Source organism: Pongo abelii, chromosome 7 (genome assembly GCF_028885655.2).
Source record: "Pongo abelii isolate AG06213 chromosome 7, NHGRI_mPonAbe1-v2.0_pri, whole genome shotgun sequence".
Lineage (NCBI taxonomy): Eukaryota > Metazoa > Chordata > Mammalia > Primates > Hominidae > Pongo > Pongo abelii.
Genome location: NC_071992.2, coordinates 129,348,690 through 129,367,397, shown reverse-complemented (window position 1 = coordinate 129,367,397; position 18,708 = coordinate 129,348,690). Strand labels below are relative to the sequence as shown.

The 18,708-nt window shown below is 32.1% G+C and overlaps 1 protein-coding gene across 4 annotated transcripts in view; it reads left to right on the top strand.

Annotated features, from left to right (window-relative positions):
* The window catches only part of CSMD3 (CUB and Sushi multiple domains 3), a 1,211,731-nt gene that overhangs the window by 245,662 nt on the left and 947,361 nt on the right, over nt 1-18,708 (top strand). For all 4 annotated transcript variants that reach the window (XM_054518783.2, XM_063726791.1, XM_063726792.1 and 1 more), the window contains exon 4: nt 6,909-7,103. In XM_054518783.2, coding sequence (XP_054374758.2) covers nt 6,909-7,103 — 195 coding nt within the window. The remainder of the gene's footprint in view (nt 1-6,908; nt 7,104-18,708) is intronic.

Sequence of the window (18,708 nt, the reverse complement as noted above, 5' to 3'; positions counted from 1 at the left end):
GCTTACAGAAGTGAATGGATTTTCACAGAGAAACAGAATTAAATCACATAACTATGTAATTTGACTCATACAAAATCACATGGTGCCAATGTGATCCAGTGCTTATTAAAACAAGTTTAAATCATGCTATTCCTGCAACTCTCTTCTATACTACAGATTCCACTCTATTATTTTGTATTTAAACATTTAATTCTATGCGATCTGTGTGATAATTAACTTTTAAATTTTTCTACTCAAGGAGATAACGCAATTAGTTTAATACTTTTTTGCTTGGGGACAACACAGTGTGCTAAATTCTTGGTATACAAAGATGAATTAGAGTCCGTCTTCTCAAGATGCTCAACATCTGGTGAGGAAGTAAATGTATATAGAAATAAATTTCATTCAGTTATGTGTACTGAAAGAAAAGACCATGAGGACGTTATAGATGCAATAGGTGATTCAAAACACTCACAAAATGTTTGCTCAAATTGAAGTCCTTAGGTAAATTCCAAACTATACCCTTTATGTTCTGTGTGAATGAAATGGTTCAATATTTGTAATAAAGAACATTTTGTATCACTAAAAAAATTGGAAAATGGATTTGTTTGTTAAGTGTTTGGAAGTCTCAGGATGAGAGGTACTAGGTGCAAAATGTTTTGTTTCAGCTTGATGTTATGCTCTCCTAAATTATTTTTAATCATCTGGGAAATAAACCCTGAGATTAATTTTCTCTAAGAAGTACAAACAACTTGATTTTACTTCCCTTAGTAGATATAATTTTGCAGTGTTTTAAAGCATTGTTAATTGATCTCAGCAGGATCATGCTTCATCTATTTGACTGAATAATTATGCAATTCTGTAGTCAAGATGTCTGTTATCCCTTTTTTAAATTTTTCATTCCCATTTTCAAGGTAAGGTTTTCTTTCTGATAATTTGTGAAACATTTTGGCCTTTCGCAAGTATACATGTGCTCCTAACAAATTGGGTATTTTTTTTAAAGAATGAGGCTGTTGTAATATGTTTATTAGTATTAATCACACACTTGTTTTATTAAATTTCTTGGTAGAGTTTTATTTCATTTCTCCAAGGAAACTATAACAAAAATTTTGTTCTCCTATAGTCCTTTATATATGGTCTCTTTCAAGATTTAAATTGCATTTTAAACTTACTTATTTTCTTTTTAAAAATTATCTGGATTTTTTAGCCTGCAATTCATCAAATATATCTTTTGGTAACTACTGTGCTTAGAATGGTGCTTAATATGTGATACCAAATAATAGACAAAAGAATGAAGAAATCAATGACACCTATAGGGGACTTTCTGTGAATTTGTTTACACAAATTTTCTGCCAAAAGTTAAGATTAGACCTTGGATTTCCTTTATGATTCGGAGAGGAGCAATTGAATTTTACCCTTGACTAAATTACTATTTTTTAATTAATTTTTAAGACCAAGAATGATCTAACATACTTCATTACATTTAATGAAAACTTGATACTTGTGACACGATCTCTAGAAGGTCATAATATAATCACACCTAATTTTGATGTCTCAAATACACAATTGATTATAATAATAATAAAACTGCAATTTATTGAGTTAATAATATTTGTCACATATTGAGTGCTTGCTAAAAATATACATGACTAACATATATTGTTTTATGTAATAATATCAACAGTCTTATAAAATTGGTATTATCATATTAAAACAATATGCATACATCATTTTGGCTACTAATTTTTTAAAAATTAATTTTGATAATCCCTTTTATCACAATTTTCCCACTCAATATTGAATTAGCATTAAATTAGTAACTTACACACTTTATATCATGCATGCTTATGAAAATCTCTGCTCACTTGTACATTTATAGAATGTATTTTAATTATTTACTCTCAATTACTCTTTTAAAAAGCAGATAGCACCCCATAACCAAATATTTAATGAGGAAATAGTTCTGCTTCATATTTATGAGCCTATGAAAAGGATATACATCACTGCGTGAAGCCATCTATGATCAACCCTTTTGAAATATTTTTTCGCAATCTAGTTTCTACCCTATCCTGCCATTTCCATGAAACCTGTCTTCATTGTATTGCCAAACCTAATAATTATTACAGTACTTTGATTCTTATACTTTTCTATTTCAAATATACTTGTTCACTGCCCTTAGAAACAAACAAACAAAAACTAACTTTTTATCCTTTTCAGATCACAGTTAAAGCCTTTCTTTATCAAGAAATCCTTTCCAGATCTCCTCTTAATCAATACTAATTCAGATTTCTCCATTATATGCCTTTAGTATAACTTACATGTTTCATTTCTGCCACATGTCACAATACAATTAGTATTCTGTAAATTACTCATTTATTACTTTTGGTAGCCACCAAATCATAAACTCCATGTCCCCCTTTTGCTAGACTATATCCCCAGAGCATTGCTGATGATAGATGTTTAATAAATACTTGTGGAATGAATATCTGCCTTTTGTAGATAGCAATATGTAATTGTGAAATGATCTAAGGCTTTTGACTTAGGAAACCTAAGTTTGAACCACAGGTCTACTATTTATTAGTGGGTGGCCTTTGGAAAGTTACTTAATCTTTCTAAGTCTCAGTTTTCCTTTCTACACAATGGGGAGAATTATACCCATAATGTCGAGTGTTTTGTGAGATATAAGTGGAAGAATGCCCAAATGCCTATCAAAGCTGATACTCAACAATGAAGTTTGACTTTCTCAAATTGTTAACTCAGAAGGCAAGGGACATGTTGTAGTATTAACTAGTACATATCATAGAGCAATGTTAGTGGTAACTCTTAAAAGCTTCTGATGAATAAAATAGTGTCAGTGTTACTTACCAAGTAATTTATCTTTTCTTTCAACTAATAGAGAAGAGTGTCACTGAACTCTACCCCTCTAAACACAATTGGAATTTTAAAAGTTTATCTTATATAGTTTCCAAGGAATTATTTTGCAATATGAAAACTCTTCTACACTTTAGAATAGTCTATGTTGTCAAAATATCTTCGTATTTGCTGATAATCTCAATACTGTGAGAAGAGAAGATAAATAAAATATACATATTTCCAGCCAAAACCAGATGGATTTTAATTAGACTAAATAATTTGTTATGCCTAGAGCAGTAAACTTAACATAAAGAGTCTCTGACATTTTCAGGGACATATTTTGAGTACAGATTCTTCAGGTTTATTTTCCAGTGATCTCAGTTCACCAACCTGCCCACTCTAAGTGCTCAACCAAGAATATTGTGTAAATAGTTCTAAAGTACTGCCTCCCCTACTGCCATCCCATTTTAATCTTTGTATTATGGGACGTTAGAAGACAATTTGTCAGATTCTATAATTATTTTGTTAGTCACCTAAACCTCTTTATCAATATATTACTGTCATCTGCTGATAAAAGAAGATAACTGAAGTCTTTTCAGCAACTCCGCTTTCAGGTATAATAATTTGCTTCAAAAACACATTGAGATAACAAGTATAATGTGTCTAGCTTGCATGTACATCTGATGAATTACAAAAAAATTCTTCATTATATTTATAAATCTCTATTTTCCTTAATTTATATATTTTAAGCAATATCATCACTTACTGTAAATACTTACAACATATATTTAATAATTATTTTATATTTTTCAACTCTGCTTTTAGGTGTAATTATTTGCTTCAAAACACATTGAGATAACAAGTATAATGTGTCTAGCTTGCATGTACATCTGATGAATTACAAAAAAATTATTCACTTATAAATCTGTATTTTTCACTTCACTTATAAATCTGTATATATTTAAATATATAAAATCTATAATTTTATATATTTTAAGCAATATCATCACTTACTGTAAATACTTACAACATATATTTAATAATTATTTTATATTTTGATTTATTGAACATGGTTGAGTGATTCATTTTCTTTTTTTAAAAAACATACTTTATTATTATTTTTTTTTAAGTTTGGGTATATGTCCAGGATGTGCAGGTTTGTTACATAGGTAAAAGTGTGCCATGGTGGTTTGCTGCACCTAGCAACCCATCACCTAGATATTGAGCCCAGCATGCATTAGCTCTTTTCCCTAATACTCTATCCATCCCCGCCCTCCCACAGGAGGCCCCAGTAAGTGTTGTTCCCCTCCCTGTGTCCATGTGTTCTCATTTTTCAGCTCCCACTTATAATTGAGAATATGTGGTGTTTGGTTTTCAGTTCTGAAATTCAAACTCTGGATGGCTGGCAGAAACATTATCTAAAATCTAGTCTATCTTAGCAATTTCTAAAACTTTTTATTACTTAAAAGTAAATTTAATTCAAAAGTTTAAATATGCAGCACTACTTAGTTTTAAAACATTAAGAGTAAGAAGAGAATGTTCAATCAGAACATAATCTTTTTTGATGGTGGGTTATATACTTCAGTTAGTGACACATCGTACTTGCTTTGCCTTTGAAAATGCACATAGACAGCATAGAGAGAAGTCCTGAATTAAAGGGTTGGAAGAAGACAAAAAATATAATCCATGAGCAATGGTTATAGAATCAGGATTGATTAAACCTGAATGTAAAACATCTTAACTGTCTTTATGAATTACTCAGTTAACAGAGGATGATGGGTAGATGTTTCTCTATATGAAGATGATAAACAGGCACAAATAACAGCAGGACTTTCCTGAAAGTGAAGTCCGGATATGCTTTAAAATTGTCTTGAGTTTCATTTTGAAATAACCTAAATTTTTATCAGTTTTAGAAGTAATTCAGCCACAAGGCAGGAGATTAGGTAATCTATTAAGATTCCATTCAATGTTACTATTCATTCACTGCTTCACCTGACATGATTTCCATTTTGCTTTAGGTACTTTATTCTGGATACATTTATTTGTTCATTTAAATCAAAGTTAATTTTGAGTCCAAAAACTATTCAGAGCTTTCTTCTCTTTCATTTTATTCCCCCCACCTAGTTGCTTCCTGTGACATAATTTGGAAACCACTTTTCTCCCAGACATATAACTTTATGATAATTGAAGTCCTGACCTTAATTATTTTTTAGAAGGTGGAAGGAAGAGGAGTGGATTAATTCTAAGGCCAAAAGTGGTAGTTTCATTAAAAGTATCTCCTTTGTTATTACTATATTCAGAGGATTGAATTCTTATTCATTTTGTCAAAACTTATTAACCTCACTGTCTCTTGGAGCAAACATCTCATCTGTTAGTCAAATAATTTTCCAAAAAATTCAGTGTTTCAAAATAAACTACTGTTCAAAGTGTTTCTTTAAAAGTTGCTCAAAATTCACAGACAATAAATTTGTATTGTTTTACTGAAAATTCACATATAGCATATGTCTTGGAGAAATAAAATAAAAAATTAGAAATAACCTTCACTACTGACACTTTAAATATTCTACAAATTTAAGTTTAGAATGTATTATTAAGAAAATTGTCTATTTATTGAAACCATTTACTTTTAGTAAATATTAGCCAATTTCTTCACTTTTCTAGTTTTAAGAAACCTAAAACTACATTTTTAAAACTCAAAGTAAATATTTTTTCTCTAAAATATATGGATGTCCTGTGCTCAATACATTTTTCTTGATTAAATTTACCTCATACTGGAAATTCATCTGTGATTTTTCTTTTACTTGCTTTGAAAAGTTTAGGCAAAAAATTAATGAAAGTTTAAAAAACACTCTCAAAATTAAGCTATATATTGTGAACCATTTTGTATTTTAATATTTTTGCTTAATATTGACATTGATATTTTAATTATTACAATGGTTTGTAATTATTTGAATTAGCATTGTAATATTATATAGAATTTAGTAACTGCACAAATGAAATAAATATCAAAGCAAAATGGGAAAATATTTTACTTTTTATTGCAACATCACTTTCAGCTTATTATTTTGCAAGAACAGTAGTTCCCGTATAGTCTTAATTAGTTTCCCTTAATGTAACTACTTATGGAACTGCAGTAAAATGGCCAAAACTAAGAAATTAACATTTGCACAATACTATTAACTACTGACTTTACTCAAATTGGAATATCTTTTAGTTCATTAATTACTGTCTGTGTTTTTATTATTATTTGTAGTATAAAGGTAATAGTAATAAAATAAAAATTTAGAAAACAATATGAGAACAAATAATCTCTAATATTTTTATTCCTGAAGTTCTGCTATTTTCAAAAAATTTTTTTCATTTAATCTAAAGTTGGATTTTTTCTGAATTGAATATTATTTAAAAAACTCTTATGTTTGTATACTTGTTTAGTTTTAAGCATCAACTAATAGAATAAGAAGGTGATAGGTAAAACATTCTGATATATCATTTTCCATATATTTTGCCTATTGCTCTAATTAAAATGTTACAACTGTTTGCACTTATTATTATCATTCGTAATATACACTCAAGGTTAATAACAAATAATAGAGCTGGAATTCTAGCTCACCCTTCCTAACTTTAAAAATTGTCCATTTACTACTGCACTGTATTTTTCTCATTTAAATGAAATAAAGGTTTCCATGTGTATTTTATCTAGGTAAGATAATATTAAGGAAATGAATTTGCTTATTACTATGTTATTAGAATGTAACTTTGAAAAAGCCATGTGAATGGTATTATCCTCAGTTACTTATCTGAGTAAATATTAATATATGAGTAATGCTCTGAAGACTAAGTAATATAATATCTAAAACTTTCTAGCATAAAGAATGACCAGTAATACCTCTGTGATAAAGTTTAGTTTTCTTCCCATATTCACTGTCACATGTATTGGAATAGAAGACAGTTCCTTTCAGTGATTCTTCTCCAAAGAAATAAGAATATCCATATCTACATATATAATTTTATAAATCTAAAACAATAAACTGCTTATTGAAATAACTGTAAACTCTCCTTTTCCTCCTTTTTAATAGAATTGCAGAGTAGCTCTTGTGGAAATCCTGGTGTTCCACCCAAAGGTGTATTATATGGTACAAGATTCGACGTCGGGGACAAGATCCGCTACAGCTGTGTAACTGGATACATCCTTGATGGCCACCCTCAGCTCACCTGCATAGCCAATTCAGTTAATACAGCTTCGTGGGATTTTCCTGTTCCTATCTGTAGAGGTAAAATGAAAACACTTTAAAAATGAGAGTTATCAGCCAGTGTATTTGAAAAATGTGTTTGGTGCCTGTTTCTTCTACAGAATCTAAAGGATAGAGAGGCCAGGCATGGTGACTCACGCCTGTAATCCCAGCACTTTGGGAGGCTGAGGTGGGTGGATCACTTGAGGTCAGGAGTTTGAGACCAGCCTGGCCAATACAGTGAAGCCCCATCTTTACTAAAAATACAAAAATTGGCCATGTGTGGTAGTGGACGCCTGTAGTCCCAGCTACTCGGGAGGCTGAGGCAGGAGTATTGCTTGAACCCAGAAGATGGAGGCTGCAGTGAGCTGAGATCATGCCACTGCACCCCAGCCTAGGTGACAGAGCAAGACTCTGTCTCAAAAAACAAAACAAAACAAAAACCTAAAGGATAAATAGTCTCATATACTACATGAAAAGGAGAGAAAAATACTAAATTCTAGTATTGACTAGTATCTCTTTCACATTGCTTGTGAAATTAGGTAGTAAATTATATATCTCTATATGCATAGTTATGCATGCATTGTGTATTTATATGCTTTCATATTTATATTTAAAACATGGAGTTTATGATGTTTAGAAATTTAATTAGGCTGTCAAAATCGTTTTGCTTTAAGAAATATTGACTGAGTCTAAATCTTTCTGATAGAAGACAGCATGGAAATTTTTGAAATTAATTATGCTGCATTTGTTTACTATCAATACTATTAAGATTATTTGTATCATGGGGAAAACACAATAATATAATAATGTGGACAAAGGTTCAAAATACAGAGCTTGGGAAACAGAACGTGTTTAACATTAGCTAAGCACATGGATGGATTTTTCTTACAAAAATTCTGGAAGCCAATATTGTGTTTCCTCTGGGCTTCTTTTTTTCCTTAATAAGCATATGCTTCTGTAATTCCTCCATGACTGGGATGTGGGAATGTGCAACTGCCCATCTAAATTACTTTGTAGCTTCCTCTCAAACATGTCACTGCAAATGCATGCACCACAACCTCCTGGTAATTAGACACAACAAGCTTCTTATCCCAGCTTTGTCAATTGCCATGTGAGTTACCTCAGGAAAATCAGTTGAAGAATTTGAGTTTCATTTACCTCATTTAACTAATGAAAACAAAACAAAACACAAAACACCTGTTCCATTTCTTGTGAGAATTAAATAAGATAAGCTACACTGGCTGCTTAGTAAAAATGTCTGCTATATGTTGGCATTCTTTCAATGTTAGATTCCTTTGCTGTGTATGCTTCAACTACTACGGCTACCACGATTACTGCTATCATTACTGCTACTGCTTCTGTTGCTACTAATATTGAATTACTACTATTAGCTATCATTTATTTAAGCACTATAAATATACTATGAAATTTATAAACATTATCACTTTTAAATAATTTCACTATAATAGGAAACTGAAGCTCAGATATTTAAAAATAATTGCTGTAGATTACTCAGCTGGTAAACATCAAGAACTATGAAGAGTTCTGACATTTTACTCTACTTTCAAGTTAAAATTCTTTGCCACAGTTTCATGGATGATGATGAAAAACACAAGACTGTTGAGTCATAAATAAAGGATAGTTTATTACTCACAGCAGCACTAGGAGCAAGAATAGCAGGATTTGTGCCAGTTTCCCAAGCCCCAATTCTCATAGAATAGCACGAAGAGTGTGAGAAACCTGCACAACATACTAAATGGTATTATAAGAGTCAGCTTAGAAACCTGACTCTTTTATAATGGGCAGTAGGCACTCCCATTCTTTCCTCTGGAGGGAGCACTATCTCCGTCTCTCAAGGCTGTAAGCAGAATTATCCTTTGCTCTGGTGGAAAACTCTATATTCTCCTTGGCTATTTTCTGTACAGAAGGATAACCAGGTACAAAAAAGCAGGACAATTGGTACCTGTGCTCACAAGATGTGCAGAAACATGAGCGTTCAATGGAGAAATGTCTCCCAAAAGCAAATGGGCTGTGGTAAAGAAGCTAGGTCTGAAATATTCTCTCAGGTTCCAAAGCCTGAGCTTGTTACCTTTTTGATACATCACCACAATAATTTGTGTCTCTGTTTAAGAACTTTTCTTTATAATTGGAGGAATTGGATATTATATGGAATATTATATGGAAATCAGCAGAAATGCAGTCTTTAAAAAAAAAGCATAAAACTCCCTAAATCAAAGACATATTAAAATTCTTAAAAACAAAGTAGTAAGACACTTAAAACTAAGAAGTAGTTTGAAGAGATTTCAATGGAGCATTCTCAACACTACCTGAAAATGAATCTCTGTTGTTTGGTTCCTTCATCTCAATTCAGACAGCAGCCTTTGGAATCAGAAAGGCCTTATTCTGAATACTGATTCTGCCGCTTATTGACTATGGACTTTGAGTAATAATTGAATATTTTGGAAGCTATTTTTTTTAGCTATACTGGGATAAAGAGAGAGGCAGACATACCGAAATCATAAACCTGTTAGAGTTGAATGTAATAGCATTCATAAAACATCAACTACATACCAATTTATTACTTATGTTAGCTCTATCATCCAACTTTTCCTTAGCACCTGTTACTATCTCCTCTCTAAAGAAAGGATATACAGTCAACAAAGACAAATTTGAAATGGAATAATATCAAAAGTCCTTCTATTCAAATCTAACCCAAAACCAACGCTTCTGTTGCCTTTTTTTTTTTCTATTGCCATTTTAGTTTCAGGGTTAAACTCTGCTACCAGAGTATTTACTTCCCTACTCTTCACTCCCAGGTCCCAGCAAGGTTTTTTCCTTTGACTTCCACTCTAACTTCTATGATTTTTTAAAATCTATCGAAATTGACACCCACTATTTTTGAAAATACTACCTGATTAACTTTAGTCTACCCAGGTCCCTTTTTTTTCTCCTCAGCTGTAACACTAATGAATAAATTTATTCATTTGTATGTATTTATTAAGGGCCTTCCTTCTGCAGAGCATTATGTTATATGCTGAGAATCAAAAGATTGATTAAGACACATTTTCTGTTTTTAAGAACCTGTGGTCCAGTGGGGCAGACAGTAATCAAGTAATTGCAGTAATGTATGATGATTGCTTTAATAGCAGCATCTGTAGAGTAAGCTAGGAATCTTGATAAGAAAGGTATTAATATCGCCCATTGAGTGCAAGAAAGTTCAGCTAGGGACAATGCTTTAAGAGAAGATTTTACAGATAATTGCTAAAAATACAAACTATATAGAGCAAGAACATTTTGAATGAAACAATAATTCATGTAGAAAGCACAGATTTTCCTTTCCAGCCTCAAAATTAGTTCTCACGTGTTACTAATATTCACTGGCTAAAGGTAGAGGCTAAGTCATACTTCATAGAGCATATGATCTAACTTTCTAAGGTGTGATTTATCTCCACTAACCAATTTTTTCATTAAAACTTAAAGAGTGGAGTAGTGTATATGCAGTGTGTGTAGTTGTCTGTCATTCATTTCCGAAGAAAAGATGGCAGACTACTCAGTTCATGCCTTCCCTCTGCTTTTCTTTGCCACTTGATAGCATACTGATTCTTTAATTTATAACTTTGCAGGGGCCTGATAACTCTGTAATGATCTACTCATTGCTTTCCCTGGAGTTTACGTAGAGTCTCTCCTTGATGAAACCTTTGGTTTTAGAGAGTTCTTTTGATGCTTCCTAACAATGATAGTTTAATTAAGAAAAGATGTATTCCACATCAACCTAGAGGATATGGTGCAAAGGTTTTGTGTTTGTTCACAGGCAGCATGAATTTTACCAACACCATCTGGTAGTATTTGTAAAAGTCAACTAACTGCCTGCTGCTGGGCTAAGCAACATTCTGTATAAAGTGAAGCCTAATTCCTATGCTCCAAGAGTACCTGGAGCACATGATGTAGCTTCAGAATCCTTCTTAACCCAGTTCTCACAGATGAAGTGGCAGATGAGGTGAAATGGTTATGCTATTCCTATGATAACAATTCCAAAATTCATAATTGTATTTTGCATTCAGAATGGCAATATAATACACATACCCCAGAAAAAACTAATAGAATTGTATGTAAAAGAGACACATACTTTTGATGGAAGAGTTAACATATTAAGATTTAAGAAGGCAGTCATAGGAAACATATGGCTGTATTAGAAATGTGAATTTTAGATTAACTAAAGAAAATTTTAAAAGAGTGGTATGTTGTATTGATGATTTGAGTGTATTTGTAGCCAAAAATAAAGAACTTGGAATGCATATGAGGGCTCAGGGAAAGGACTGATCAATAAGGGGATGTGATGCTATAAAATGTTGACAGAGTTTACTGTGATCTGACAGGTGAGATAGTTTTTGGAGAAGCTTGGATGTTAGTGGTGTAGATGTTGTATGGTAAATTATTGCTAAGTGACCTAAACCATATATTTACAGTACATATAAGCAAAAGGGCTAATGAGGAAACTGTTGCCTTGAACAAAGAAAAATAAATCTTCCAAGTTTTATTCTTGGAAGACTGTTTTCCACAATGTGTTAGAGAAATGACTGATGAAATAAGAACAGCAGCTTGATTTGTCACCATATTATATTATTCTCCTGCCAAAAAACTTTGATCAACAATTTTCTGGATCAAAATGTAATACCAAAACATGGAATTGGGCTGAGCAATAAAAGACATTAGTTGGAGAAGAAAGAGGTAGGAAGCTTTAGCCTAGTAATTTTTTAAGTTTTATATACCAAAATTCCTCCAGAGAAGTAGTGACTTAGTTAATGAAAGGATATTTATTACGTTTACTTGTTCCCTGCTCCATATCTGGAAATTACCTCACAAAGGCAGTAAGAAGTCAAAAATGCCATTTATTTTATGCATAGTAAGTCCCAATTACATATGAGTAAATGCTGAAATGTGATATCAGAAATATGATACTACATAAATAATAAGGTTATCGATAAAACTAACTTAAAGAAAACTGAAAAGTACTGTATTGAAACAAGACACAAAACTAATTTGGTGCCATATTTCCATTCATTCCCATATAGTACTTAAATATAATAGTAAATTGTACTTCGCCAAAATGAAAATGTATTTTATTAAAAGATTTTACGTACTCAATCAAAACAAAGCCCAGTTTTTTCTATTCACCGTAAAGATTATTGTTTAGCATTTTTTGTGCTAAAATCTGTAGGTTTTTTTTTTTTTTTTTTTTTGAGACAGAGTCTTGCTCTGTCACCAGGCTGGAGTGCAGTGGCATGATCCCGGCTCACTGCAACCCCTGCCTCCCAGGTTCAAGCGATTCTCCTGCATCAGCCTCCCAAGTAGCTGGGACTACAGGCGCTTGCCACCACACCCAGCTAATTTTTGTATTTTTAGTAGAGACTGGGTTTGACCATGTTGGCCAGCTCTTGATCTCTTGACCTCGTGATGTGCCTGCTTCAGCCTCCCTAAGTGCTGGGATTACAGGTGTGAGCCACCATGCCCAGCCTAAAGTCTGTAGTTTTTAAAAACATTTAATTAAAAACCATTGTAAACTGTCATCTCCTTTTTTCTTAAACCCACTCCCAGTGAAGACAATGTGTTATTGTAACTCTCTGAATCACAGAAAGAGTAGCATCAGTGGTAACCTCTTTTATGCCAAAGAAGAAAGGACTCAAATGCACTATTGAATATAAAAATGTCATGAACCATGTATTAAAAGTTCTTTTTGAGGATTGAAGCATTGATGGTTTGATTGAGTTCATTTTCAAACATATTATTTTAAATATTATTTCAGAAAATGTTTTAGCACAGACTTTGAGTTCCACCACCACACTTGCCAGTATCTGAGCAATATTATTTGGGCACATTCAGCTTTCATTAGCTGTCATTTCACATAGAGCTCTAGTTTCTTAATGCAGTTTTATTTGATGCTAATGAGGAAAACATGTTGTGCATGTCTTTTAAAGAAGAAGCAAGTTAAGCATGAATTGTTTGGTAATGGAATTATTTTATCAGCTCAAAGCCTGCTAACAAAATTGCAGTGATGTCAATCCACAAGGAAAACTTTGCAAGTGTCACAGGTCACTTGCTGCTGCTTCAACACTCCCTGGAAAATACAGGCTATTCAATCAACAGTCAGATTAACACTCAATAGCCCTATCATGCACCTTAACCTTGTTTTGAAAAGTACATTTGTGTTATAAAATAACATACACGTCCTGATTAGACTGTTTTAGTAGTATCTAGAGTGATGGAGCAAAGGCAACATTATTTGTCTTTAGGGGTAGAAGACCTACGAGTTGATTTATATTTCTGCCGTGTATTACCTGAGTGTGTTATTTCTTATGTCAAAAATTGAGTATTTTTACTTATTTCAGAATTGTGAAGGTTAAAGAAATTAGATTAAATGATAGTTTTGAAAAATTTATGTAATGCTTAACACATAGAAGGTGCTCAAAACTATATAATTAGTTCCAAACACATTAAAGTAAATTATTTTAAAAATCATATAGAAGTAATAGCTATCACTTGTTACACTTGTGTTTATCATATTTTAAATATCTATTGACAGTTAAACATGTGCCTGGGTTCAGAAATAGTGGAGAATATTTAAAAAACTAAGATAGTCAAGAACTCTGGAAAGAGTAGACTCTAGACTAATAAAAGCCTTGGTTTGCTTCATATCTCTGCCACTGAGAAGATATAAAACCTTAACCTATATATTTAATTTTTTAGACCTCAGTTTTCTCACTTATATACTAGGGGCAAGTCTTACTTACTTTATAGTATTAAGATAAGGATTTTATTAGTTAATGTATGTAAAATACCTAATCAATGTTATTCAACAACTAGTAATAACTCCCTTATTTTTATCATGTTCACAACCAAAAGAGGACAAACATACTAAGATTTATTTGTAAAGTTATATTTTTGAATATGATAATAACACTGAGATATGAGGTACTGAAAAACTAAGAGTACCAGAGAATGGATGTATCTAGGTTCTGTGATCATACAGGCAGTAGAATTAATTTTTTCAGCATTAAAAGGAACTTTAAGCCTCACATTACCCTAAAAATTAGGTGTGGATCAGCAAGTATTAAACATCGTTTTTGAAAATATATTTTCCAAAGTTAACATAGCATTTCTGAGTTATCCATGTCTGGAAGTTCTCACATTTGAAGTATATTCAATAATTAAACACATATATTTCATTCTATTTTTTACTTAGTATTATTATTTTTTGAGACAGAGTTTCGCTCTTGTCGCCCAAGCTGGAGTGCAATGGTGCAATCTCAGCTCACTGCAACCTCCATCTCCCGGGTTCAAGCAATTCTCTTGGCTTAGCCTTCCAAGTAGCTGGGATTATAGGTATGCACCACCACATCAAGCTAATTGTTGTATTTTTAGTAGAGACGGGATTTCACCATATTGGTCAGGCTGGCCTTGAACTCCTGACCTCAAGTGATCCACTTGCCTCGGCCTCCCAAAGTGCTGGGATTACAGGTGTGAGCCACCGCACCCAGCCATAAACTCATATATTTTAAAAACTCACTATACACAAGTCACATTTCTAAGTATAATGATTAATGAAACAGCTACAGGCCTCATGAAACTCAATCTATTGAATATGGGAGTTTTGTATTTGAAAGGTGATCTGGGTTATTGTCTAAATGTGTATAGTCTAATTTCATGCAAAAAGATCGAGTGGTATTCTTATATAAACAATATGTGTTGGCCTTATGTATGTTTCTTATGATCAAGGAAGAAAATCAAAGCTTCCTGTTCTTATCCTGCCATCACCCTTGACCCCACCATGGCAACAGTCGGCCATATATTTAACATTGACTTACATTATGTTCCCCATTTTGCATTTGTGAGTTGTGTTTTCTTTCATTCAAGCAATTATTTACTTTTTCCCCTCATGATGTATGCAATAGCTAAAACATTTTTGTTGGTTTACTCTATTCAAGTTTTTTATTCCTTCATCTATCATTCTTACTTTAAACTAATCCATTTTCTTTGATGATAGACAATCTGTGTATTTTTTAAGTATTATATGTTACGATAGTGTACATTTAGAGATTTTTATTTCTTCGATGGAACGATTTTAACTTCATTCTCTTTCTGTGCAATTCCTAGAAAAATGTCAACTGTATATTTTTTAAATCAAATAAAAAAGTCAGTCTCTTTTTGAGGCAACTGAGTCTTCATTGCTTACACAAATTCTGTGTAACTTTGAGCCTTTTGTTTCTGGGAAGGCTTTTGTTTACTTGGAGTTTTTTTGTTTACTTGTTTTGACAAATAAGAATTTTAAAGTAAATTTTCTAAATGCAAAATCCAGATTGTTTAGGGAAAGTTTACATTTTTGAAGAAGCTATAACAAATAGTTTAATGATGTTGTTCCCAAAATTAAAACAGAATTTTATAAACATTAAGTAAATACTCATTTCTAACACAAATCTACATTCCACAATATGTAGAAGGAAAGACAAGTTATATTATCTTTGCATCCACAACGCATTCATATGATTATATAGGCCTATGTCTTAAAGAGAAAATAATGGGGCATGCTTAGCCAAGAATATATTGACAGCTTCAGAATCCCCTGTGGTGAAATAGACTGTTCAATGCATGATAAGAACCTTGAAAAGCAATCATCTAACTTCCTGCAAGGATATAAACTCAGTGAACCACAGCAATGACCATCTGGTATTCTGTTGCTCTTTGCAAAGCCACCACTCTAAAGACGAAGCAAAATAAATTAGAATAAACCAATGGAGGAAGAAAAATAGTAGCCACCAAAGACATTTAATGCTTTGTGACACATATTTTAGTAGACTCATTCCATGTGAAAAGTCCTTTGTGTTTTGTGCTAAGAAAGCATAGTAATAGGTATTTTTACAGCAATCATTGGGGAGGGATACTTTGTACACTTTTGGTCTTGTTCTCTTTTTTTTCCTGTGAAATATTATTGATCACTCACTAACTTAGGAAGTTAAGTAAAAGATATACATGGTTGAACCATTCAGTGATGAAAGTTCTTCCATATCATTAATAATAGAGAACAGAATTTAAATTCTGAAGCTTGGATGCCTTCAAAAACTCTAATTTTTGGTCTATTGCTCAATGTGCATGAAATCCAAAGGCTTTCTATAACCACTTTTCTTAGGCTTTTTCCAATTGCATATCTGATTCAAAAGAACATAAATAATTTTCTTTTTACTCCATAATTTTTATGTATGTAAAACTGGGTCTAAATACATTAAATCTTTAAGGAGTCAGGGAGGAATTTTTTTTTTCTTTTTTTTTTGCACTAATTCCTTATATTTTGACCAAGGCAATTTCTATTTACTGCTCCCAACATTTGTTGAAGTTACTATAGTATTCAAAGCTAAATTATTAAGGCCACTTATTATCTATTAATATTTAACTTATAGCTAACTTTAAAAAAGCAGTTGATGCAGCAAAAAATATGATATATGTAGCTAAATAACATAAAGTGGAATTAAGGCAAACTATAATAAAAGAAAGTAACAGGAGAGTAGGATGAAACCAAGAGCAAGGTTAATTTACAAAAGTCAAGTTCTGAATTCTTGTATCTTTGTTAGAATCAGCGTTATATTTAGCTTTTATTTTTCTTGCACACTAAACAAATCTGGAAAACACGATTAGTTTATAGTCTCACAAAGTAAAAGAAAATAATTTGTGATGAAAACCAAACTTACTAGACAGAATGAAAAATTTCTTTAGCTAAACAACACAAAGAAGGCACAGTATAATTTAAGGAACTACATTATCTACAATATTAGTAATATGAAAGGAAAATTAGCTTCTCAGGTCAGGTTTGTGTTACCTCTTTTTACTGACATATAAACAATGCCTTTGTATTGAAAAGAAGATGGAGAACTGCATTGGAGAATTGTATTCACAGAGTCAGTAAAATCAAATCATACATGCCTAATGTCACTGGTCAAGTATGAGTGATGTATAACACAACTGTCTAAATTTAGTTCTGACCCAATTTTTATATATTTTCAAAGTTTGAATCTCTTTGTTAATTCATACATTTGGAATTTGCCCTGCAAGTTAGTCATCTGAAAACAGAATCAAAAGCATAATGTTTTTGCATTAATATTATCTTAATTTTTTCTACAGTTTAATATTTAATGGATGCCTAATTTCTAGAATAAGTTTCTTTATATATTTTCACATTTTATATAGAAAATTCAATATTAATATAGTTAACAAAAAATTTATGCTTAGCACTAATTTCTAATAACTTTTTAGTTATAAATATAATATCAGACATTAATTTCAAGCTTTTCTGAAGTTGTTATACGATTGCATTTCTCACACACAACTCTTTCTAAAATGGCTTTTGTTGCTGAATCCTTATATCTTTCATTAAATTTTTTTTTCTAAACAGTGGAGATGAGGTCATTGACAATACAGTTGCGTATTTTAAAAATCATCACATTACAAAGTATTAACTTCAAAAAAATTATTGGGCATTCTATTGTTTTATCCCTATGTTTTTTCAAAACACAGCATACGATGGCTGAAATGTTAATAAGATATCAATATTATAGCAACAGATTTTCATATTATAGGAGAGATCACATAGTTTTATTTATATTTTTGTTATTTTAACAAATATCTATTGAATGATAATGATGGAGAAGAGGTCAATAGCTATTGCTGATTTTCAGGAGCTTTTATAGCTTATGGGAAACTTACATAAATAACTACATACTAGTAAGGAGTAAAACTCCATCTTCTAAGAAAGATACAAATATAATGCCATGGAAGATCAAAGGCATTTGAAAATTTTAACGTGGTGTGAAGCATATTAATCTTGTTAGAGACTTGAAGAATAACTTATATGTTTATATTGTATTGCCTCTCTCCTTTTCTCTCTAACATTTAATGAGCACTCTCTGTGGACCAGAGACATTTTTGAACTATTCTACATATAATAACCCTTTTAGTCTTTGCACCCAGGCTATAAATTGGATGGTATTCAGATCCCCATTATATAAATGGGAAAACTGAGCCACTGTTAAGGTTAAAGTGCAACATCACACAAGTAATAAAAGGCAAATCTAGGATTGGAATTCAAGCAATTTGTTCTTTTTTTTTTTTTTTGATGTGGGACGGAGTTTCACTCTTGTTGCCCAGGCTGGAGTGCAATGGCATGATCTCAGCTCACTGCAACCTCTGCCTCCTGGGTTCAAGGGATTCTCCTGCCTCAGCCTCGCAAGTAGCTGGGATTACAGGTGCCTGCCACCATGCACGGCTAATTTTGTATATTTAGTAGAGACAGGGTTTCTCCATGTTGGTCAGGCTGGTCTCGAACTCCCAACCTCAGGTGATCTACCTGCCTCATGCCTGGGATTACAGGCGGGAGCCACCGTGTCTGGCCTAGAGTAACAAGTTCTTAACCGCTATTATTATTCTTCTTTTCACATTGTCTTGATTATATAACTTCCTCTTTCCATTTTTTCTCTAATCTTTGCCTATATAAAGGCTTAACATTTTTCCTTAAATAAAATCCCGCCAACCACCCAATCAAACATTTTTAATTTTATAACAACCTACTCTCTTGAGCCAGTGTCCTGCTACTCCACTTTAA